This window comes from Varroa destructor, unplaced genomic scaffold, assembly GCF_002443255.2.
Source record: "Varroa destructor unplaced genomic scaffold, Vdes_3.0 BEIS01000003.1, whole genome shotgun sequence".
In the NCBI taxonomy this organism is placed as follows: domain Eukaryota; kingdom Metazoa; phylum Arthropoda; class Arachnida; order Mesostigmata; family Varroidae; genus Varroa; species Varroa destructor.
This window is the reverse complement of record NW_019211456.1, coordinates 43,205,032-43,230,818: the sequence shown is the minus strand read 5'-3', so window position 1 is coordinate 43,230,818 and position 25,787 is coordinate 43,205,032. Positions and strand designations below refer to the sequence as shown.

Below are 25,787 nucleotides of genomic sequence, written 5' to 3'. Positions count from 1 at the left end.
TACAAAGATCTGAGAGAGAAGCCTTGTGCCGAAATTACCTAAACAGATTTGTTGCATGTGCCAAAGTAATTCAGAGCTATGGGCCTTCCCAGCAGTAACCAGGACAGAAGCTGGCAGTAGGTCTTCGAAAAAAGGCGCTTTTAAAATAGCATGGTAACAATCGATATGACGCAGATCTGCTAAGAGGCAAACGGAATCATTTGTCAAACAGACTGTTTTGACTAAGGAAGTTTATTAGAAAATTGATGCGATCATCTCAGGCCAACCGTTCTTACGAAATGTAGATCAAATGTGGCGGCGCTATTTTCTCGTAACATTCGGGTGTCAAGATTATTACACAAAGGCCTACGAACAAAAAGGATCTATTCGTTCGAACTGCTAGAGAAATCAATTCAATAGGGTTCTTATAGCATTTGTCAAGGTGCGGCAGTATTTTCACTTCTGAAGTAGGAATCATGTACTCAATAGGTGTTTCTGTTACTAATAGAAACTAGTTGTGATAGTTTCCTCTATAGAGATAAAGCAATCAAAAAAGCATTGTATTATTATACACGGATTCAGACCGCAATTAATGGCTAACGATAGGTTCCAGCGGGTCATTTTCAAACGTTAATTCGTCGGCGGAAGGTGAAGGAAAGGACACCGATACGGAATCAAGCACGAAAATTGGTCTGGGCGGTATTATGGGAAACGGCATGGTTGATCCGCGCATGAGCTCTATGCGACGCTGCCAAAGCTTTGCGTCGAATCAATGGGGCGCCATGATGTACCCGCAAGCACCTAGTGAGTCCCGCTAAAGCTGATCCCCAAAGTATAGCTAATACGCGACGATTTCTCTCTATTATAGTATGAGATAGATGGTATCCCCTGATATCGAGTGAAGTACATGTACAATAATAATAATAGTAAATAGCGTTAAATCGTCCTACAAACTCAACTATGAAATGATTGACTGTAGTGGATTTTAAATCAATGACACGAGTCCAACGACTACCGATAGACACGACATATTCCAGAGCGTTTGAAAGTTTTCTGCATAAATGTTTTTCGTTACTGATGTAATTTCTATTACAAATCGGAGAGTTCAAATGCTATCTTTATATTCAGCTATAATTTAATAAATAATAATAACTGTATGATTGGCAGCGTAAAATGAATAGGTTTTGCCGCATGTTTTTTTTTTTTGTACAGTTCGAGTGCATAGATGTAACTAAAAATGTGTGAATAAATAGAAAGTACATTTATTTAGATATTTACTAGGTACTTTGTATCTATCTGTGCAACAAGAATAAAAAGATAGGTAGAATTTGAACTACCTGATTAATGGACTTTCAGACGCTCTGGAATATGTCGTGTCTATCGGTAGTCGTTGGACTCGTGTCAACGATCTGAAATCCATCACAGTTTGTTGTGCCTTTGGTCATCTCGCAGTTGATTCAGACCACGTGTAAGATGATTTAACGCAAATTTATGAACGTTCCCTTCTCGTTTGAATACTAAACGAGTGCTAAGTATGTTTTTGATTTTGAATTTATTCGTCTGCTTATGATAATATCTAGTTCAGTGTGAAGGGGTTCGACACCCTAATATCTCATTTTCTAAACAGAGATTCAACAGACTTGTTTGAGCTCTGCTTTTCTGTTACGTTAGTATTAGGTGGTTATGAATAGTCACGGAACGCGAAATAGATTTATATATGTTTATGTGTAACATATATAATAAAATGTTAATTACATTTCGTCTTGTCTTAGGGGCTGCGCCCTTCGAACATCCGATGGGTATGGTACCGTTCGGGGGCTACCCTGGAGGCAACCAATGGGGGTCTGGGCGAAACTTACAGTCTGTCGACACCATGCCACCAATAAATCCAAACGCCCAGCTCAGCAACATGGATGCCAACAGGGCAATTTGGTTAGTTTACAATTAGCTAGTTCTCGACAATATACATACGAATACATTAGCATGATCCAATGAATGAACCTAGTTTATAAGGTATACTCTACATAGCTATTGGGTTTCTAAATGCAAAGTTGCTTGTCCATCTTGAACGACGTCTCGCTAAATCTTTCCCTATTCGGGGCGACTATAAGAGCGACTGCTTACCCTCGACAGATCTTACTCGGCTTACCGCTTTTTTAGGTATCATACGCACTAATGGCGAAATAAAGAGCGAACTAAATGCACTGCTGCTTGAACTGACCAGCTAGGTTGTTAAGATATCTGTCTCTGGGCTGAAAAAAACCAGAGAACGTTGCTTCAAGTTTTGCTAGAGATACACACTATATAAGGTACGTAACTAGAAAAGTTAAATGGACTAAAGACTAAATTGACTTTTTGACAGGTACTATCATAATCGTAATAGACAGCGTCCAATGGGAGCTGACACAGAAACGTCAGATTCTGACATCGACTTCATCCCGAGGTCATCACGTTTGCGTTCTGATAGCCGCCAGGTGTCGCGTCAACCTTCACAGGGAGACATTCCCAGACAAAGTAAGTTAATCCGGCCAGCTTTTCCTAAACGCTTAATCTCGTCGTGGTATTGTATCTTGTCACATTTTCAGGGCCAGCCAATATATGTCGCCATATATCTGCGGCACGTATGGTTATGTAAGGGGACCATCAACATAAAACTCGAATACATTACAAATTAGCAGTGGTTACTCACTTTCTCAAGCCGGCGGCCATTGTAGCACCTACTTAGCTACTCTCTCGTGTATATGAGCATGTAAGCTTGTGCTTATCGCAATGGAGGAAGACAAATGGTCTATGTGTCTAGCTAAATTTATTTCGACAAAACAATGTTGCTCTTTTGCCGAACTCGAATGGCATTTGAGTTTTGCAAGGAAGGGGAATTATGGGAGAAATAAGTGGAATTAATGTGGCATAACGTGACAGAACAAATTATCTAGTTTAGCGCAGCTATACGTACATTACAATGATTAGGTTATCCTAGATAAATACCTGGTAAACGATTTTACCGGTTGGTCTTCCCAATCGCAGTAAATAGTTAAAAAAGTCTAAATCTGCCGTTTATAACCAAAAATTTAAAATTGAGGTTTAGTTTTATCTAGTTGGAGAGATCGCCTACCAGGTTTTGTCTCTTTTTGATCTTTCAAATTTAACGTGTTGTTATAATATACAGAGCGATGGCTTATCAATTTAGTGTATGGAGCCCACGATTCTAAATTTTTTTAAATATGCGCGTCCAATGGTTTTACCGACGTTAGGCGGAATCGCTTTCAATCTATGTACGCATTTTATTAAATTCGCAAAGCTAGGCTAAGGACAGCTTTTTCTACAAGCTGGGTTATCATTGGTCCCATTGGCCTAGGTCCGGGTATGAATCAGTGTATTGGTTTTCTTCTGATATGTCTGCATTATGATGTCGCTTGAAATATTAAATTAAACCAGACTAAAAAAGATTATAAAAATTAAATCACTAAGAACAATAGTGATTTATAGAAACGTTTTTCTTCGTTACTTGATTTTCGGCTGACGTTTTCGAGCAGAAACATTCATGGTAAATATAAACACACCTGTCATGTTCGTCGAGTCCGAGCAGCTAGGCATGAAAAACTTCAAAAACAGTTTGTTAATCTCGCCGCTTAACTATCCCTGAATCATTCGGCTCACAACTAATATCAGTGACATGCGCAGGTAAATAGTATATTTAAACAGGCGGGTTTTCCAGGAGCGAGCTTTCTATTCTGTGGCGCAGACTGCGCCCCAGTTGCACCGTAGGTCACCGGGATAGTTTTTTTTGTCAGTGAGCTTTCAGGCGTTTTTCGTACAGAGTTTTCTCGTCAAGTTAACCCTACACACCAAAAATTTCATAATTTTTAATATGTAGATAAACTTTCTCGCTATTTTTGACGCTATTATATATATGTGAAGACAAACTTGACCTGGTTAGTGGGAGGGCACTAGTATTACAAACAGCAAATAATATCATTATAATTATTATTTTCTAAGCCGCAGCGTGCTATAAACATTAATTTTTATCTCATTCCCCTTCCCCCCCCCCCTGGAGTTATAATCGGTGTAACCTCGAATAGCTTCATTCTTAAATCCTTGAGTAATTTGAGGGCGTTTTTGGCTCAACGGCCTAAGGAGTGCTTTAGCGTAAAAGGTATATGCAGGCACAGTCCTGAATTAAATGTGCGTACGTGTGCCGTTCGTGAATTTCACTTTTTTGTTACATAATAATAATGTACCTGTTATTGAGACGTCTCCACTTTTATGATGAGAAATCCAACAATCGTTCTGTACCAGGTCCCCACAGCGCTCATTTCAGCTGTAGCAACTCTGCCTTACATTCAGATGGACGACGCGGTCAGCGTACAGGTGACTCCAAGGATTCCAGACAGAGTTCACCACGGCCCTCCTCTACTCGGGCATCGTCCCTGGGTGCGTCAGATTCCAACATTAAAGACTATAGCGATGTAGACTTTGACGAGGAACGTCATAGCAATCAAGGATATCGTGACAACGGCCGCCAAGGTAGTAGGACTCCTCAAAGATCCGGTCGTAACTCACCGTCACCCGAACTCACTATGGAGGAGTACATTGATCCGAGCAGTGTTCGACAGCAGCAACCACCAACTCGAGAATCCAGGTCCAGAGAAAAGGACAGAAAAAGCTCTGTCGGGCCAAGGCGGCCTTCGTACGAACGAGCGACAAAAGATAACTTCGAGCAGGTGCCAGGGAACCGGTTATATAGTTCACAGCCCATGTCGTCGCCAAGACAGCGTCCACTTGAATTGTCACCAAAGCCTGAGCCGGTGGTTAAGATACCTGAGCACACAGCATGGGGTGCGTCTGTCGCGCCTCGGTTACCCGAGAAGAAGCTAAGCGGGAAATTAGCGACTGATGGCCAAAGTCATGAGGGTGGTACTGGTAGCATCAAAGCGTCGTCACGTGACATTGAGGGCACTGAAACTGCGACAAAATCGACTGTGAGCGGAAGCGCGGAGGAAACAGTTTCAGCAGAAAGTCAATCGTCTCGAACAGTGTTTTCGACAGAGAGAAATCTCGACGAAGAAAGTTGTATATCCACGTCGGGTCCGTCTAGTCATTCGGGCTCAGGGTTAGCCACAAACAATGACCCAGAACCGGCCCGAATCCGTTGGAGTCCTTCCAAGCAGTGGATATGTATACATTGCACATTTATTAACGTTCCTGGCGTTAAGATCTGCGCCGTATGTTGCAAGACCTCCTTCAGAGACCCATCACCAGAACAGGCTAAACAACAAGGCAACTCAAACAATGGCCACCAAGAGAACGTTCGAGAACAGGCCAAGGCCGAACAAACGACCAAAGGTAAAGAACCACATGACCATATATAGCTATGGAATACGTAAGCATATAAGCGCAAATCACCTATCTGTGCAACTATAATCTTGTACATTGTAAAAAAGACCTTGTAAGCCAGTTACTCCTAAGGAAATGATACATTATATTATTATGTATTATTTTTGAAACTGAGATAATAATATACAAGGCAATGGGCTACCCTCAATGGTCAGACAAGACACTATTATTGAACCGGGAAGCATAAGACGTAATGTATAGCAAAAACTCATCAATTATTATAAAATATTGCGGCGTACCGCCACTATAAGAAACTTTCGAAAACGGCAAGAGTGAATTACCCAGACAAGGATTCATGTGATGTAAATACTTCAGCCATCGCTGATAAGCCTCCATCGAAACCTGTTGAACCAGCCGAATTAACGGAGCAGGCCGATCCCAGGACGAGTATAAGTAAGGACGTCGATGGTTTCGACTACGAATTTGTTAAGCAGCAGCGCGAAGTGGAACAGGTACTACAAATGGCTACGATTATATTAAGAAATTGGCTCTTACCTATTTCTTTTGAACCAAATGGGTGTAGGCTGAAGTCGTTGACCGATATAAATTTGTTGATATAAATTTAGCTAGAGCTGTGTTCAAAGGGTGAACGGATTTTCGCAACGTCGTCACGTGGTCGTTGCAACGACTGAATCTTGTAATTTCTACATGCTGACTTTGTGACAAGAACATAAAGCACAAATATCCCAGCCGCTGTACTCTCCTTGGGACATATATAGTATATCAGCGTTAGTAAGAAGCTCGATTGTTGTCTCTATTCAGATTAACTAGGCAAAGTAAACTGATTATTTACGTGATAGATTTCCGAATTTTAGAAAGGCTTAAAACCCCGAAATTAGAATGGACTGGAGACAACACCGGCACCTCTGAACAGCATTACTTCGATATAAATCATATACTTTTGTGTGAAACAGTTATCCAGCTCTGACATATGCCTTCATAGAAGCGGTACGGGAGTAAATAATGTCATTCATGAGAACCGCCTCGTCGTGTTTTTCGTCCAGTCTGTCATTTGTAACATACGGCTACCGACAAAAAACGAGATTACAAAGGTCGTCACAGCTCAACGAGGGGCAGCAGCTTTATTACATGTGATAAGTTCTTTATGTTGATAACAGTGTACCGTTCTGTTACTCTCGAAACGTTTGCGTCAGGTCATAACTCTTCCCATCCAATATGTCCTAATCTTATGGACTCATGGCCGAAAGCCTAAACAACCATCCCAATCGGATGGCTGAAGGCAACAATTTATGTCGTCTCTCTCTTAGCCTTAGGTGTGCTTTCGATTTCCAGAGTAAATAAGCTATTGTCAATTCGAACTCAGCTTTTTCTGCTTTATCTAGCTAAACGAAAAGATTAGCTCTGTGGAGATTGTTAAGAGTTTCATGTTTAATTGAGTCTGACGTAGGGGTTCAAAAATAAAAGCACGGTTTTTTCTCTAATGTTTGAAACACGTCTGTTGAAATCTGTACTGTATATTTAGGACTAATTATCATGCACCGGTGATTCTATTCCGTACTTCCAAAATGGTGATACGGTAGTGCTGTGTCCGTACGACCCTCAAGCCTGAGTTGGTTCGAGTTCCGTCGAGTTGGTGTCCATTTGTCGTACGCCATAAAGCACCGAAAGCGACGCCGACACGAGGACGAATAGGATTCGTTCGTCGGGAGTCGGGAACCTCCGACCTGTCGCTGCCCAGGAGAGGGTGGGCGTCGTAGAAGCCAAGATCGAAGCAGCAGCTGACGAAAGACAGAGGAGGCTAAACACGTTGAAGTGCCGTTTAGCAATATTGGTTATGCGCAGATGAGCGCGGAAATGTCCTTTACAAAGCAGGACAAAGTAACTAGTCGAAAGTACGACATATCACTAGTTCGTATTGTCTGAGTAATTAAATAAGGTGTGACTACACAAAGCAAAGGCTACTTGAGTGATATGCATATAATATTAATTTCAGTAACGCATCAGAATACGTTCACAGTAAGAAGATTAGCTTACGCTTGAAGCGACGGCGACAACGACAACCATAAGCTTCTGCCACAGTGAAGATAGGCCACAGGAAACATCATCTCTAATCGAAGAGAAATTCGAGCATTATTTCGAAAAGCTATAGCGGTTGGATGGCAGTTTGTTTGTTCGAGAGTGTCGACGAATTGGTTCGAAATCTACCTTATATTGCGGTCAATTAAGTTCTAAATGACAAAGTGTGCGCTACTGTTACTTACAGGAATTGCGGCGACGACTGGATAACGAGAGACGCATCGCAGCTGAAAACGCCAAACTTGAAAGAGAATCTAATGCGAAAGAAAACTCGAAAGCTTCTAGCGGCTCGACCGGACGAGATGCACCCAGACAAGGTACTTAACTAATTAAACTTGCGCAAAATTACGTTTTTTGTATGTAACTACGTAGTTATGCGTCAGATTCTCGTGCCTCAATGCTCCGCACAAACAGCTTCTTATACATCATGCGAAAACGGAAAAACTAGACGTTTATAAATACCTCGTCTGATAACTGCCAGCGTATACAATTGCCTCTCTTCGATCAAAAGAAACTCAAAATCTAAACGAACGCAACAAACAGGATGGTATTTGATAATCCTACGAGAAAGAGGCTAGAAAAAAAAATCGAAGCTTGATACTTAATTCATTGAACAAACGTAAAATACGCATCTGTTACACCAGCGAAAACAGAAGCAACAGTCTTTATGCTGCAATGGTGAATACTCCTAGACTACGGTTACTTGTGACAAGCACTAGACCGCGAGCAAACGAGAACTCAGTTACTTAATTTGGTTCATTTATCTAGAATCAAAAGAAGGTACAACGCCGTATGACGCGTACGAAGTGGTAGAATTTACCTCTGAAGCAGAATCTGAAACTGAATCTGGAAGGAGCGTGGAAAATGAAAAATATCCCAAACCTCGAAGCCTTGTATCGCGGTTCGAAGACAAAATCAAGATGAATAAGGAAGGCTCATTTACTACTGGTATGCTGCCTAAATAACAGGGAGCAGGTTTGCCGATGTACTTGATATCTCATAGATACATGTCGCTATTTTTACGTTTTTTGAGCATGTTTTTTTCATCTTTCCATATCTGCTTAAAATAGGGAACCGAGAAGGTGTCGGACAATTTGTAATGTATCAGAAAATCGTACTTAATGATAACGGTCAATAGTGCAAGTTATATCCAGTCGATATCGCTTAGCTACCCCAATACGAATTTAGTAAGAGGCTGTCCTGTTCACCCCGCAGGTATGACGAAGCTACAGAATGCATGTGTAGCAGAACAGGTATGGGGATATTAATTTTCATTCTAAAACAATTTTTCTGATCGTCCTTTTTGCTCTTATCCCATTAGTGGGACCGTATCGGCGTATGATGGTTAACCAAAACGGCACACCAAAGACGATTACTTCAATTAATCAGGCAAGGTCTCGCTTTGAAACTTCGTTAGGACAAACATCTGAATGTGGCTCTAATTCTAGGCCACGAAAAAGCTCTCTTAAAGGCTCCGATCTAACACCTTCATCATCCAGGTCGTCACTTTCATCCGAGGTAAGTTCCGTCGTGCAATCAAGGAAATATCCACGTACTGTGAAATGGGCAATGTGACAGGAAACTAAGATAAATAAAGATTGCGGTAAATACGTATATATGGGCAGGTACATGCTATAGTAGGACCCAGGTTTACTCAGCCGGACTTATATGGGACGCGTGTGAATGTCAATGCGTATTACAAACAGTGTACTTCTTGTGGTTTACTAGAAATTAACGGCTGACATATACAGGATGATCGAAGAGTCATGCAAATACTAACAGCAAAGCTATACACAGACATATAAACTACTCGAAGAGAAACGCTGTTTTTTTTTGCCTCCGGCGGCGTTTAGAAGGCAATAAGGCGTTATATATGTAGATGCTATGAGGAAAACTCGAGTAGTAGACGATGTGATTTCGGATGATATTTTCATGTTCTGTCTGTGAGCAGACGAACAATTGATGGATTCTGATGAGAGAGAACGTGTGGATTTTTGGAACACCCTATATGTAACTTTGCAACTACATAGACCGATGTAGATTCCAAACGCGTTCGAGGATTCGTAATATCTTCTACAGCGGTATGCAATGAATATATTGGTCATTGTAATGTGACCTAACTGATGCTAGCAGGATGTAGCGGGAAAGAGGTTTGCAGCTTTTTTTAAAATGGATAATTGATGAAGCAAGGAGATGCCATCCGCTCATTACTAGCGGAGCCCTCCAATCAACTTTTTTTTGTTAGGTCGGAGCCTTCCCGTCTGATCGCCTGATGGTCGCTTGACCGTGTTCTCTAATTCGTTCAAAGCTAGTATTCGCTGCCAGCCTATGACTATACGTAACATCGAACCTCTCGACTATTTTTGACCGACGCTCGCCGTTAGGACTGCCCAAATATACGTCCACTCGTACTTGCGTATATCATTGCGTTCTCTAGTATGCTTGACTATTTTGTAATAAATATCATTTAGTTCACATTGATTCCGTACGAGAAACGGGGATAGGAGAAATATTGATTGGGGAATTCTCAGGTTGAGAAAGTGCTACTTCAAGTTGGTCTAGTGATTTTCCTTTCTCTGTTCTTTATTTATCCTGTTGAAAAATCTAACTATCACACATTGAGTCTGTCAGACGCGGCCGGGTGCGCTCTACACGTTCGCCTGCAAACGCTAAACGAACATTGATATTCGGTGGGGTTGACCTGGACTGGTGGTGTGCGGGTAACATGTTCCTAATCGATTAGCAAACAAACCCCTCCAATCGAACCTCTTCGATTCAACTCACAGAAACAGTCCTACAAAATTTTTTGCTTCATTTTGGAGCCTTAATGGGTAGCTGTGATCGAAGATATTACGTTTTTATATACCTGCGACCTTGTGATTTGAAGACGAGCACGAGCAGGCTGGCCTTGCAAATCTGTCAACTGGTCACATAAAAATATTATGAAACACAAGGACGCGTTAACAAAGTTATAAAAACGAGATAACCAAAACGTTTTGTAATATAAATAGAAAATTCATAGGCGATTACGTTACTGCTTGGCTACAAGTGACAGTAGGGCAAATGTAAAAACTAAAAAAAAAAAATCAAGCCCAAAAAGAAAAGGTCGTTCAGTTTGTAATATTAGTAATTTGCTACGTTAAGTGTTTTGTATTAGATCATTGAAAATTGTTTGTGTTGAGGTATTATTACAGAATGAGCAAACGTCGGTATCAGTGTACTCTGACGGTAGCAATAATTTTAGCACACTATCGTTTAGAGAGTCTTATCTTACGGCAAATCTCATACGAAACAATATATATGCATATCTCTATATATCTCTATATATATATATATATATATATATATATATATACACACATGAATGAAATAAACGCGGACACGTTACTCGAACGAAATAGCGTGAGTCTTATGTGTATATTTACAAAATCATATTTTTTTTGCTAAATTTTTTAATTTTAAGGAAATTATTAAATCGAAAGCTTAGATAGAGAAACGAAATTACTTTTTTAATTTTTTGCGATCGGTTCGTAGTTTTGCCGCTGTACCAACTAGCCAAATAATCGAATCTTAAGTGAAGTAAAAGTTTACCGATAATTTTTAACTGCAAACTGTATGTATATATATATATATATATATATATATATATATATATATATATATATATATATCTCGCGGTAAATCATATTCAAAAAGAACGGTGCCCTAGCCATTCTCTATTTTTATGCCCCTAATTTGCTATGTGAGCACGTTTTGGTAGCGTATAGAACTCGTATCTTCATGAAGTGTGGTGCACGTACCGACTAGGGTGACCCCTCAATCAGGATAACCTAGTCCTCCTGGGAAAAGATCCAGCACATATCGCCATTCTGGAAATGGTAGGTTAGTCCTCTTTTGAATGTTCGAGCTTTATGAACCGTGCGTGACCTAACTACTTTAGTAGATGGGATATAACTGGATGAAAGGCAGCCTCTGAGAGCATTCAAAGACACTGAACGCCTACAGTTATTTAGGCAGAATATTAACCTATTTATTATACGCTCGTCAAATAATTTATATTGCTTGCTCACATAGAAACTCAATCCGCTATACAAGGTATGTATATGCATATAGTCTGACTTGACAAATGCCTGTAAAAGCTTTCAAACAAGCATCACATATATGGATCCATATTAATTATAGTAAGGATAATGAATTATCTATGCGGGGCGGTTATATTGTTTGCTACCAGATCTAATATTTGTCGCTCTCTACGGAAACTTCCAAAAGAAAACATTCATAGCTAATAGTACTAAGTAAGTAGAACTGAACATGTCAAGTCGGCGTATAAGAATCATGAATAAGTAAAAGCAGTGTACGATAAATTGCCCGTAATCAAGTTCTACTACCTAGCATTATAATTAGCTTCCTTTTACCTTGTGTAATAACGTAGGTAGAAGCGTGTCAGTTACGCACTGCCGAAATCCCATGCACGTTTCCACAGTTCTAAAGTATATATATAAGGTATTATATTGCTAATAGGCTACACTGAACCATATCGCTTACATGAACCGATAAGGAATAGAACCGGCAAAGGTCACTGCTATACCGTCCACGTCCCTTGTTGCAAATCGAAGGGGCTTCTTCACACACTCGATGGATCTGCATATCACAACCATACACAGAAACAGTGTCACAGCGTTAAAGTCGCTTGTAAAAATTTCAATCCCGAAGATCCCATCAGATCCAAATGTCAATCCCGGAGACGTGATAATGGAGGGCATCCGATCTGAAGCTCAAAATAGGCCGTACAGTTTTCCTACATGCGATCGGCAGAATCATCTCGAAGCCCTTCGTGACTTATCCGCCTCAAAATGGAGAGTCATAGAAAACGAAAGCTAATCTTGTTCGACCCTTTCCTCACCTTTATCTAAACTGTCAGCTAGCGGTTTTTCTGTTGTTTTCCAGTGAGGTAATTTCAAATAAATATTGGATGAATGTTGAAAATATTAAATAACTCGGAACTATAAGAAATCCTTCCATTAGTAAGGCAGCGTCTCTCGAGTCGACCGAGGCAATTAAAAAGGTTTGTCCGAAATTTCAATTCTCGTATATTCCTTTAAGAGTTACGCTAAAAATGGAACGGATAGAATAGGCCTATTAAGTCAACTTCGAGAGTCCAATGAAAATAAAAAGAGCCATCTCAACGTCGTTCGGCGGTTCGAATTGTCTGTACACTTCTTGTCAGCAGATCAAACTTAGCTATGTCTGTCATGTGTATAGATGACGAGTAACCAAGACACCCCACTCAGGTGATCAATGTTCTGTTGTCCATTACAGGAAGGGCTTCAAAAGCCAGAAGCAAGACCCTGTTCTACGCCGGACGACACTGCAGAGTATCAAGAGGGTCACGGAAACATAGAGGAAGCCGAGGACGGCAAACTCAGCGATAGTACACTCGGAGCTCGAAGGAAGATAATGGCCCGAGTTGAGGCAAAAGAGAGACACGAAGTAAGTGTCGTTAATACAAAAGGCAAAAGAGTGAAATGCTTGAATGTCGTATGCTTACCGAATGCTGCAGACATTGTATCAGCAAGAACTATCTACATACGGTTGAGTAACTCTACAGTTTTTAGGATATATTTTTATTATTCTTTTTCAAAGCTTATTTCACTTCGCCAACAATACGCTAATACATAATTAGAAAAAGAATTATACTCTTACTCCGTTTTTCAATTTTGCAACTATAATGAAATGCAACAAAAAATTCAGAGATCTGCTGAAGAAAGTGACGAAGCTGAAGAAGACGCACAGGAAAAGAAGTTATCGAGTGACTCAGAGGAAGGTTCGGAGAATTCTCAGAAGAGTCAAATCTCGATACCGCGCACAGTCCCTAAAGGGGACAGCCGACAGACAGCAACAGTGTCTGCCATTAGGGATGGCGTCCAGCAAACTGTCACTAAGGGGTCTCGCGCTGTCGCCGATTTCGACAGAAGACAGATCAGGCCAAGTAAGGTCGCACCAACGACAACAGCTGCAGAAAAGCCAGATTATGTCGCTGCCAAAAAAACGATGGTAACCGCTGTAACAGGCAGTAAGGACACAGACTGGATCAAAAGAGCGAAGCATGATGACCACGTCTTGACACCGTCTCCTAACCACAAAAAGCTCTCGCAGATGGCTAAAGATAACGACACGCGACAGTTCGATAATATTGGTGATGAAGAGGATCAAAGTACTTCGATGCCCACAGCGTTCAACCTGAAGATTCGGTCGTTTCGCAGTGTCGCTGATTTAATTGAAGAACAGAGACGTGACCTAGAGAAAGAGAACGCGCTTCAGCTAATGAAAGCTATAAAGGTAAAACTTAGGTATGGATTTTCAGAAGTGGTGGAAAACCAACGTTTAGTATATGTGAAAGTTGTAATTAAGACCCTACAATGCGTTAGGAAGCTCCATCTCATCCGAGATCGTGTGCATTGACAGATGTTGACGTCTATTTTCATTAATTTGATGTTAACGTTCGCATAAATTGATAGAACATTATTAAATTGTATCAACAAATTCTAAGCAATTGGTGCAGATTTGTATTACGTGTAGAGATTTTTTTAGCATTTCAGTGTTTTTAGCACCAACGCTTCAACGATAGAGTGTAATTCTATTTGATACTACGTATAGGGCGCCTTGCCAGAGCCACAGTTTTTTTTTTTCTGCGCGGGCCGGTATTATAAGCAGCGGAGGATTTGTAGAATCACTTAGGAGAATTGTAGGTTTAATGACTTCATCGACTTGGGAGAGATTGTTTGTTGAGGGCACAAATCGTACGAACGAAATTCCGATGAATTAAAGACGATGTTTTGTAATAAGGAACTAGATTTTGTACGTGGCCTTAACGGATAGCGTAGTGGCCCGTCGGTTAAGCGCTCGTCTAAGGGAAGTACCCATGCATCTAGTATCATGGCAGCGTCTTTCAACGGGCCCGTAGTCGAGCATATTTTTTGAGACGCGAGCCAGAAAAAATGGTTGAACTTTCATGCTTCGAACGGCAATGCTACCTACCTTAACACTAGTTAACCTTGCTTATAACCAATATCGTTTCTAAACTGATTTCATCGATTAAAATCATACTATTGAGATACATAAGGTTGCGCTCGACATTTCGTAGACACGTATGAACAGCCGGCATATGTATAGGTTATTCATGAGCACTGACATAGTGACACGCTGAGGTAGCTATCGGAGAACAAACAAAACACCTTCGAGTTTAACTAATATACATCTACCGCTACTCAAGAAGGCTGATATAGGGTTAAATAATTATTATAACATCATATATAATTGCTCCCTTTGACATGCCTGATGCGGTTATTCTTAATTTAGCGATCTAAGGGGCTGATTCTCAATCTGTCTCCTTTCTGTTAGGCCTTCCCGGCCAATCTGTTCATGCGGCATTAAACAATGGCACAGTTATTTAGCTTCAAATGGTTCAACCTGCCTTAATAGTAACATTATGCTAAAGACAAGAGGTTTTTGCATAGAAATTGCCAGAAGATGCCAGAGCAGGCGATGATAGGTCGCAGAACAGTACCTCCTGCTTTGCCTTCTCTTCCTTTCGCCCTAGCCACCTCTAAGCAGCCTTAGCCATCAGCCCCCTACCAATGACCTTTCTGGCCCATTCCGTTCCTGCGAGGATAGAAAGGGGAAGAGACTGCTAAAACTATAGCTTAGGTTTATAAAGCGTCTGAGCTTTAGTAGGGTAAAGCGAAGGCAGAATTCTATAGAATGGAACAGCCTGAAGGAGCGGTAGGGGCAACAAGTTTCCCTCAGAGAATAATAACCTAGAAACGGTGGTAATAGAAACAAAATCAGCAATGGCGCCACCACGTAGTCTTAGAATGCCCAGAAAATTCAGGTTCTCCTCAAACCTCACCGCAGTCACTACGAGACGCCTCGTTGTTCGTCAGTTCTTCTTATAGATGCCTCATACTCTTCTGTAGCCGATCCTGTTTTCCTATCTTTGTACTCAAGTAACGTTTTTTTTTCTCCATTTTTTCTCTTTACTTGTTTTGGTCGCGATCACTGTCGATGCTGATGATGCTGGTGTCCCCCTCGATCTTGCCATGGGGCTGGTGGCGACGGACTGTCATCGTTGAAACCCATTCTTTTCTTCACATTAAATATAGGAAGGCGAGGCGGTTGGATTCTCTGCTGAGGATATACAGATCGCCAAATCACTGTGCGCGGACGCCAATCCGGTAAGATCACGCTTGCGAACGTGTCCGTGGCTATAACCTCTGTACGTAATGAAGTTCTTTGCCATTTGCAAATGTGCAGTAGAAGGCATCAACCTGTCTATAAGATTTTTCCCAACTGCTAAGAAATTTGGAGGTAAATTTAACTATAGTGCTACGTAAGTTGCATGTACTTCTGCAAAAAGCATGTTTCGCCGAAAAACCTTTTCTACAAAGAAAGAAAGTCTTGGAATCACAATTAGTGAGGCTGTCGATTTCTGCAGAAATCATTCATAAATATACCCTTCTAATATATTATGCTTATCAAAGCCACCCATAGGATGTGAAGACTTCTTACGTTCTAACGTTCTAGTCGGTTAATTGATCACCTATAATTACATACCGAAAGTTTCGAAATAAGAAGCGTTTCGAAGGTTACCGAAAAAAAAAACAAATACTGGTAGCATTCTCTCGGCATCTAATCGTTACGCAACGTTCTGCTACAACGTAATTCATAAGACTAATTTTTTAACTTCTATTAACTTACGTTTTGCTTTTAAATAAAATTAATTCGATGTAGCAGGGCATTTCAGAAAAGCTCTAGTTAGCTTAACCTTAGCAAACGGTAGAATGGGTAATATGGACGGCAAGCAAAAATGTTCCTGTCAATGGTACTTCAATAATAAGATATTTGTGAATGTTTTCTTTACGAGAAGTCAATCCATGCCATTTGCAAGGCAGCCTCTCCTGCCCACACAGCAGGTGATTGTATTAAGGCTTATTAGAGGAGAAAGAGCTTGACCCGTCCCCTTTCATACGTTTGAAGAAATAGGGCTACGGACGACTGTTTTGTCCAGCGGGGCTGAAAATGTCTGTAATTCCGTTTCTTTAGAGCCGATACGAGTGCTAGCACAGAGGTTTGATGCTGGTCGCGTAAATAGCAATTTGTTTCGCAACATGGTTTTGCCTAGAATGTAGCTTAGCCATAGGTATTTGAACTACCTACACTCTATACCTATACCTCTATACCTATACCCTATATATATCCTATACTCTTCGAGAGATTTTGTGGGTTTCAAACGACAATAACTCGACACTGCGCCTCTGTCCAAAAGCGTCGAGAATTTTAGTTTTCGAAATATTGTGTCATCTTAGCTGCTAAATGTAATTGGAACTTCGTAAACTGTTAACGATAACCAGGCTAATTTTCGAGTAGATAATAGGTTATAAGAATATGGGCAAAAATAAAATTTCTGTTTTTTGCACTAAGAACAACTGGATGTTGTAAGGCCACAAAAAGTCTTTCACGTAGCACTACTCGAGCTGAAGAAGATGGCCATCTAGCAGGGTAAGCAAAGTAACTGAATGAAGTGAGCTCGAATAGTTATGCTCTTCAAATACGTATCAATATATCGCTCTATATATAACATGAAAGATGGGCTTAGTTAGGTAGTCCAGCACTCCTGCGTTTCAAAACCCCTCGCTTTTGGCATCTAAGGCAAGCCGATAAATACTCCGTTTAAAATGAACATTTGTCAAATATCTAGGAAGCAAAGCGAGAATTGGATGACAGATCATGCAATACTAACGGCTACATCAAAATGTTGAAGTGAATAAGGCAAATGACGGGTGGCCTTGTTGAGGTGCTTGCCTTCATGGCCAAATAGTTAGGCTATAGCTAAACTGTACGTACAACATGTTTTTACGGAAGAGGCGATAATATTGTCACGATCCGGGCGTTACGTGCTTACTCTACCTTGGAGCGCTGCGGTTTGTGCAGCTGAGTGAAGCTCACATGTCTGTACTGCTATGAAATGAAACCGACCACTTGTCAGCCCCTTCAAAATAACCTGAGACTTTTTCAGCTGCGGACTAACCAATAAAATATACTAGAGGAATATTTAGCTCTTGTTGATGTCTGACTCGCACATGTTAGAGATGAGAGGCTAGCAGCAGAGAATGATGCTAAGGGGCCATGAAAAACACTGAGTTTCTTAATTATTCTAATGAGCAAGTTTTTTTTTTTACAGAGAAAACTTTATTCAACTAAACAAAGCTAAGTAATTCACTTCAGGGGATTAGCATAGAACGGTTGTGCAATTGTGCTACTAAATGTGTGCAAATTATGCAACGGCGATATAATGAACAATATTGTTTAGTATATGGGTCTATCACTTAGAGTGTACTTGTTTTTTGGCTTTTCGTAGATTTCACTAGTGCAACCTCATACAGGGTTCATGAACATTATTAAATCCCATTACTTAATAACTGGAAAAATAAATTTACGTATAATTGAAAAATGGCTTGAAATTGATTTTCTAGTGAGCTAACTGGTAAAGGACAGCAATTGCTGTTACGAAGCAGCACTCTACTGCCTTCGAGTATTTTTTCCTATGTTTAATACCACAAGACAGTATAGACCTGAGCGCCTAAAAATTCTAGGGCTTTAGTGTTCAATAGGCAGGGGCAGTTGTTGTCAACAACAAGTATGAAATGGGAAAATAAGTTAAAAGTGGGCAGCACCTCTTTGCCCGTTTGGAGGAACACAAGTGCGCTCCATACGTTACCCATACGCGCCCATACGTTAACTTTCCAGCTGCCGTTCTGCAAGGATATCAATAAGCTGCTAAGGCATTACTTAGATCCGAATGTAAGAAGACAGCTTATTGCGTAGGCTTTACGTTATTTGACCTTTACAAACGGAGTTAGATATTGGATTTAGGCTATCGACAAACAAGAGGAGCTTATTGTTTATTAAAAAGGGACAGGTGCATTGATTGATTTTTAGAAGGCTCCGCTGTACGCAAAACATCATATTTGAACTCTCAAAAGGCTGTTTACTCAATTTAAAACTTTTTCGAAGTTTATTGGACAAACTAAACTTTACAATTCAGTTCTTCGGCACTCTCCGAAGCCGTTTCGAGGAGATCGATTGTCTTCATAGCGTAGAAAAGATTTCTATAAGGGTTGTCAGCACTGAGGGAATGGAACCGACAAGTTATGAGAAAAATGGTAACTAAACAACACGGAAGTTTATTTCGGATGCACGTCTTGTTATGCTACACTAGCAAGACTCTGAAATTTGTTTGTTAAAATTATGACATTCTGCGTCCCTTTCTATACAAACATTTAATTAGGAATCCTTTCATATTTAGCCACAGCGGCGCGTTACAGAAATAAAACACCGAGAACAAATACAGTCAGCTCTAATTTTCTTAGTCACTTGTGGAGCAGACAGACCGTAACACTACAAGGCGCCGTAGGGAGAAATAGTCTGCTGCAGCGCGGAACACGAACTTCAACAAACAAACGCGGACTTTTGAAATACGCCATTTGACATCTTTGTAGAAAGAGTAGCTTGAATTCGGGCTGCGAAATGATTCACCGAACGCCCTAGAGATATACGAATCACGGTTAGGGGGTTCGTCTAATGGAAGATACAACGTTTCTGACTCTCCGCAATCATTTCAGATGAGTACCTACCTCATTTACCTGCGCTAGATTAACGCATAATGTCGCCCCCTGAGGTCAGCCAATATTGAATACGCCGTATTATATAAATGAAAGCTATAGACGGAATAGTCAAATGATGTACTAACTTTTTCCATAAAATTCACTACAGAATATAACAACCTTTAATCTATGAACAAACTACGATGTGAGGCGGAGCAATAATAATACGCTCATGATAAACCTATATTTAGGTACATGTTATGATAACACGAAACTTTAAAGGACGCGCGCCCGAGCGATCGGTGATCACCTTAGAGGGTAGCATTCAGTAAGATAATAACAATGTCGATAGATACTTGAAGATTTCTTGCCCCATTTATCTCTAATTATTGTCTCGAAAAACTCCCAAGGGACACAACTGTCGAGGCAACAACTACACTCTATTAAAATATAAATCTCCCACTTTAAAATATAAATGTTTAAAAGGAAGCTTTGAAACAGCGAGCAATTTCATGTTTCGTTACTTTTGTGTCTGACCACTTATTAAGAAGCCAAACCCCCGTCTCTGTCCTACTAAGTGCCAGAGCTCAATGACCTCGACGGGCTTTGTAGCCATTGCATTAATATAGCTAACTAAATTATTCTCAGATGTTTGAAGTCTTTTAGGAACAGGCGTTTCGACCGCATATTTTTCATATATTCAAATCGCTTACAGTGCCTGAAGAAATCTGACGTTCGATGAAAGGAATTGGTTCTAACCTGAGACGTAGAACTTCTCCGAATAAATGTAAAATACTGTAATCAACAAGCCTATTGCGGGCTGACTGTAATTCGTAGCAAAATGATAGGACGATAAATTATCTCATATCATGCATAGCAACAAACTAATGCACCATTCTCTATGCGAGTGGGTAGCCAATGGTGTTTGTAACGGAAAAAAGATGCCGGCATGTACAAGCAATATGCAATACAAAGCTGTACTGTTTTTGTACTTCGGTTTTGGCTGACCGTCAATGACGGTGCTGACGGACCTCAACTAATATTGCAAACATCATAAATAATCAGGCTTCGGGTAATGAAGACAAACTTGGAGCTTGAGTGCAGTATTGTTTGTCTACTTACGTTAGAAGATTAATCTCGTATCCAGATGCACGAAAATCGAACGTCGTAGACCGCTTTCTATTTCTAGACTTTCTGGTTCCGCTTACACACACCCAGAAGAACGTGAAAAGAAAACGTAATCCTGTGGTTACGCTTTGTTATACTAACTCTTATTATATATAAATTAGTATGATAAAGCCGGTTATTTCGCCGTGTTATTAAGGGGTCGTGTTATTTCGTTTCAAGCATTTGGCAGCATTATTATTACATTAGAGGTGAAATTAAACAATGGAGTACCAGCTGCTTTCTAGCGTCCAAGATGCTGGCCTTTGACGATAATGACAAGGTTTGATTACAAGGCATTAGAAGTTTCTTTAAGAGATTACCTAGCAAGTTGACAGCGCAGAGATTTAAGGGTTTCAGCTTTCTTGCTCCCTATAGTTTTTAGGTCCTTGGTGGGAATTCGGCCTAGAGTGTTGCCTAATTTTCCGCTTTTGGAGTCTCTTGGATTTTCGAGCTACGGAAGCCGTGAAATGCGCGCCCTTCACATCGTCGCCGCGTTTCCTGCCGTTTGTCTAAGTTTAACCTTTCTGTATTATTTGATATCACGATCAAGTATTTAGCTTAGGGTAACTTGAAGTTGACGTCAATTCCGTATTTAATGCACACATCCTGGCAGTTCTAATGGGCTTAACACGTACACATGGTTACGATGAGTCTACTTACAGGTGTTTTGGCTGCAAACAAACTGGGCACACATAATCGAAACGGTAATTCATCTGGCAAATTCGTATGTAGCAGAGAACGCCTTGGAGAACGTGGGTCAGCTCAGTGTGATGGAAGCCCAAGCGGCCTTGAGGCGACAGCGAGGAAATGTTTGGAACGCCGTACTTGACTCCGTGGAGAAACGTCAAGCAGTGGTAATATTTTGCTTACAAGTGTTAGACTTTGTATTTAAATACATCTAGCCAGCTGATACAACATGTTTGGCCGTCGTGCGCTAAACCAGACCTGACATTTGAAGTAATAACCATGGTCAACATAGTGTATGGCCTAGAGCATAAACGTGGGCCAAAGAACGACTGTATAATACGCAAATCTGTTTGATATTATCCCCTTATTAGTTCCAGGAAATTGCGACTAAAGGTCCGTTTAAACCAGAGGATATTCTGCAAGAACTGCTCGCGGCCCAAGGAAATATAGACCAGGCAGTGGCCCAGCTCAGTAATAATGCGATGAACGCATTTCTTGTCAAGATGTATGATGCTAATAACAACGGACCATCCGGCAGCGAACCAGCTTTGAGTCGAGCGAGCAGCGATAATGACGTTACTCCCGATGAAAAGATCGCTTTCTGGTTGCGTAACGCCGAACCATCAGCAAACAGCGGTTCTTCGGTAATTTCATCCAGCTCTGAAAGTCTCAACCTACTGGCTGGACCTGACCTACAACTTCACAAACTAGACCAGCTTATGATGAAGCGGCATATGCAAAAGAAAGAGGAGACTCGCTACAGGAAATACAAAGAGCGAATTGCCTATACCAGACAGCATCACAAAAGGGCGATGGTAGCTGAAACTGGCTATTTTAAGAAGAATCCACGATCCTTATCATCCATGTCAGCTTCCTCAGTCGACCAAGCGTCATCTGTCACTAGCAATTCAACGAATATTGAGAAGGTCATTGAGCAACGCATCCAAAATGGCATTAGCACTATTTTGTCAGCCATTAAAACGGCTTTTAATAAAAACAACGATATGTCGGCCCAATCAAATGAGGATAACGGTGCCGTTAAAAATGAGGGAAGACAAAGTTCGAAATCTAGTTCACCCAAATCTTCGAGAGACAGTGGAGGTGATGTTGAATGTGGAGAGGAAAAGTGCAATGATGATTCTGCGGAAGTCACAAGACCTAAAAAAAACAAAGACGTTTCAAGCGGCAATAACGCACATGACACCGACAAGAAAGACAAGGCAAGAGGTACCAGACGGTGCAAGAGATCTTTGCCAAAACATAAGGTAACGGACATGGAATCGGAACCGGAGAAAAACGACGACAAATTCGTCCATGAGAATCCTACACCGAAGATAGCCGCCAGCCAACGGGTCCAAACTGCTATGAACAGTGATAATGAAGAAGGCCTAGAGGCGACGAAAAGTAGAAACCATGATGCTAACGAGCAAACGACCGGAGTTAGTTTAGAAGGTGCGTCTACCGCTACCGGTGCTGACAACACAACGGAAGATAGCGATGAAGTCGACGACAATGACTATTCTGAACTTGAACTCGCGGTTGCAACCGTTACACGAGCGGTAGTTGTATCACCTTTTGAGGTACGGATGAAGGGTAGCGCAAAGTCACAGGATTCAGATGACAGCGAGGAATTTGAGGAAGCTTCCGATTTTCTTGATCCTTCTATTGTGCATAACCCTGAAATTCATCATGAGGACATCACAAATCCAGATAAGGATCGTGACACTTCAGCAAGTCCAGTGACTTTGAATGATGTCAATCAAGGCGTCGTTGAAGGGAGCTCAGCCGCGAAACTGATTGTGGCGGTTAAAGCTGATAAATCCAAGCACTCAAAGGTTGCTCCTGACCCAGCTTCGCCAATTGATACCCACAAGATACGTACCTCGAAGGTCGAAAGCTGTAAAGCAGGCCCGACGACTGATGCGGCGCATCACCAGGTCGAAGGTACTCCGGGGCAACAACTACAAAAAGAGAAGCGTCAGTATTCCCTTGATGAAAGAGATGATAAAAAGTCCGAAAATGGAGCCGAGCATGAAGCCAATATAGAGGAAGTGCCACTGCTTAAATTACCTCAAACTTTTGAAAGTAACGAGGATGAAAATAGTGCTACGGTTATAGCCGTCACCGAATCCCAAGTAGAAAACGTTTCCGAGATCACCTCATCTTCTAACCCTTTACTGAGTCTTACTCTCCCTGAAGAGGTAGCAGATATTCGAGATATTGAAATTTCGAGTCAGGTGGTTGATTCCGGAGGCTCCAAGGCGGGTGCAAATCCAGCCAAGGATCAACACCAAAATCAGACTCCGTTAATTAATGATTCCGGAAACGCTATATCGGATACGAGGACAACCGAATACGAGGACTTCAAGGAACAAATCGTTGAGCAAGCCGACAGCAAAATTATAGAGGACTTTCTGGGACAACAGGCCGCATACTGGGAGGAACAGGATCGTTTGGAGCGGGAAGTGACCGGTGGCGATGCAAATAAAGAAATACACAACTCGGATTCGGCCGATGAAAATATGCGAGGTGACTATGACCTGTATGAGGATGAACTTGGAGTGAAAGGGTATGTAGCAGACGAGATTTCAAAGCACGGATTTGAAGAGAGCGTTAACGATACGATAAACCTCCCTGATGATCAAAATGCTTCGTTAAGTGTTGGCCGCACGAAGAACAGTAAAATAGCTGAGTCAGAAAATCCGCATTTTGCTAGTTCCGTATTTAATGCTCCTTCTACGGAAGAACTCCAACCTTCTGCTATGTCAGAGTTGCCGAGCCAAAAGCATGACGATAAAGAGGACCTCATTAAGACGCCAGTCCCAACAGTTCAATCCAATAGGAATACAGATAGGAATACTGTAGCCGAGCTTCCATCGTTTAACAAAACTGCGGCCACAGTCAGAGATGAGCAAATCCCAAGTGACTCCATAGAAGCAAAGAACAAGCCTGATAAACGGGAGCTCATAAAACGGAAGGTAGCGTTGACTGATTCACCGGACGTATCCGCTACTGTGTTGAATGGCTCTGCCCCACCCGCCGTGTCAGTTCATGTAATTCCAGAATCTGCGAAGCCAACTGCACAGAAAGACGGACACGACTCTAATGATTATTCGGATGTATCAGGTGATGAGAGTGACGCTGCCATAAAACGAACTCAAAGTGACCTCGCCAATCAGGCTGCCATGATGAAGGTGATTAGAAGATCTCTCGAAGATTTGGCCCATTTTGGAGGCAAACCTCAAAAAATTGCGTCCAAACATGTCGGTACGTACCTTTAAAAGCGGGTCTTCGTTTAGGTCTTCGCCTTAGGCATTCGTCCTGGATAGTCGAGTTGAATTTATGTATTTATATGGTACGTATATTATAAAATAGATGGCACAAAAAAGATGGCAAAAAAAAAAATCTTTTTTATATTCACCCTTAGTTTTAATGTGAACAGTGGCTTCTGAACAGGATGCTTGTAAAGTAATAAACGTTTTGGCCGATACGATATTATCAGCGTCCATAAAACACAGAGTTAGTCTTAATATATCTATAGTTTCCAAATTATATTTTTTCAATTAAGTGTACCATGCCGTATACGCTAATGGATAACATATGAGTGTAGGTAAATAACGACTGTTTGTTGATAGGTCAATGATTTGTTTCTATTTTACCGTTACTTATATTGAACCGCTAACGATCGCAGTGTATCGAAGGCCATCGATTCGTCGTCGCAGTACAATTGTAATCGTTGATCGAGGCGATGGATTCGGCCGATTTCCAGGCGGCGATGCCATCATCATTAAGCCTCAACGCAGATTGGAGACGGCTGTAAGACTGTTTGGACAAGATCTCACGAAAGGTAATTACCTATCATTGTCTTACTCCTATATCCTATCCTAATATGTAGCCCTCTCAAGCGTTTTGCGGCAAATATACATTGCTAAAATGGCATTTGTTGTGGTCCATCCCATTAAAACTGCAGTAGTACACTATTTCGTGTAAATATACGGAATAGAGTCACGGTTGGCCTGCATGAAAAGTACGTTGGAATTCGCTAACCGTAGAACTTCCCAGGGACGGAACCGAAGATTTAGCGACTTGTAAAAGGGCGGTCAACTGTTTATGGTTGCTCGATATGGTATCGGGATCTTCCAAGACCTTACCTCGAGCATGTCCTTAAATACTTCTAGGGAAGGTGTCAATTAAATCAAACGAAAGATCCAATTGCATGCTTGTACCATAGTAGCTGCATGTATGATATTTCAAAGGCCGTTGTGTGGACACGATGGCTGTACGTCTACGTGCATGCATATGAAGCAGGTGGCTCCTGACAAAAGACTTAACGGCCCCCTGGTACAGGTTACATTGAAGTAACATAAATAACAAAATACAGCAGTGCACCAGATCACTTACTCTCTTTTCTACTGGCCGTATAAGAATCAGTGGCTAGATAGAGATTCTTCTGCGTAACCCTGTACACAGCTGTTATATTGGGTTGTACAAAATCTACATTCATGCCCACGTTAAGCTATTGTCATGTTTATGGTGGTGAACCCCGAAGCGCGTTTTTCAAAGAAATGTGGGTTTTTAATGCGGATAAAGAAATACTGGAGTCATATGCCCAAAGCACAAAATTTAAGTTGAAGGATGAGAAAATCCAATCTGATCGGCGACTAGCGCTAACGGTCCAAAGGACATTCTTGCGACTGGTCGAACATGTAAGCGACCAAGCGTCTTCATGATAATTAATGTTCTCTTGCCGTAGATCGCGTGTCCGTAACGTTATATTGGCGCCGATCTAAGTAAGGGCGTTAGACTTGCCAGCGTTTCTAAGGTTTTAGCTAGTAATTGGCGCCGTATTAAGATTTGTGT

The 25,787-nt window shown here is 41.2% G+C and overlaps 1 protein-coding gene across 7 annotated transcripts in view; it reads left to right on the top strand.

Moving 5' to 3' along the window:
* LUBEL (Linear Ubiquitin E3 ligase) overlaps positions 1 to 25,787 on the top strand; it is a 73,122-nt gene that overhangs the window by 8,339 nt on the left and 38,996 nt on the right. For 4 of the 7 annotated variants that reach the window (XR_015324484.1, XM_022800052.2, XM_086984590.1 and 1 more), the window contains exons 7-20: positions 586 to 783; positions 1,752 to 1,911; positions 2,342 to 2,493; positions 4,276 to 5,322; positions 5,689 to 5,825; positions 7,598 to 7,727; positions 8,179 to 8,358; positions 8,732 to 8,928; positions 12,730 to 12,900; positions 13,162 to 13,749; positions 15,573 to 15,644; positions 20,903 to 21,094; positions 21,299 to 24,194; positions 24,619 to 24,774. Coding sequence is in view for 6 of the 7 variants with exons in the window: in XM_022800052.2 (XP_022655787.1) it covers positions 586 to 783; positions 1,752 to 1,911; positions 2,342 to 2,493; positions 4,276 to 5,322; positions 5,689 to 5,825; positions 7,598 to 7,727; positions 8,179 to 8,358; positions 8,732 to 8,928; positions 12,730 to 12,900; positions 13,162 to 13,749; positions 15,573 to 15,644; positions 20,903 to 21,094; positions 21,299 to 24,194; positions 24,619 to 24,774 (6,276 nt within the window). In the remaining variant the exon portion in view is untranslated. The remainder of the gene's footprint in view (positions 1 to 585; positions 784 to 1,751; positions 1,912 to 2,341; positions 2,494 to 4,275; positions 5,323 to 5,688; positions 5,826 to 7,597; positions 7,728 to 8,178; positions 8,359 to 8,731; positions 8,929 to 12,729; positions 12,901 to 13,161; positions 13,750 to 15,572; positions 15,645 to 20,902; positions 21,095 to 21,298; positions 24,195 to 24,618; positions 24,775 to 25,787) is intronic. The other 3 variants (XM_022800054.2, XM_022800055.2, XM_022800056.2) reach the window with 3 other exon arrangements.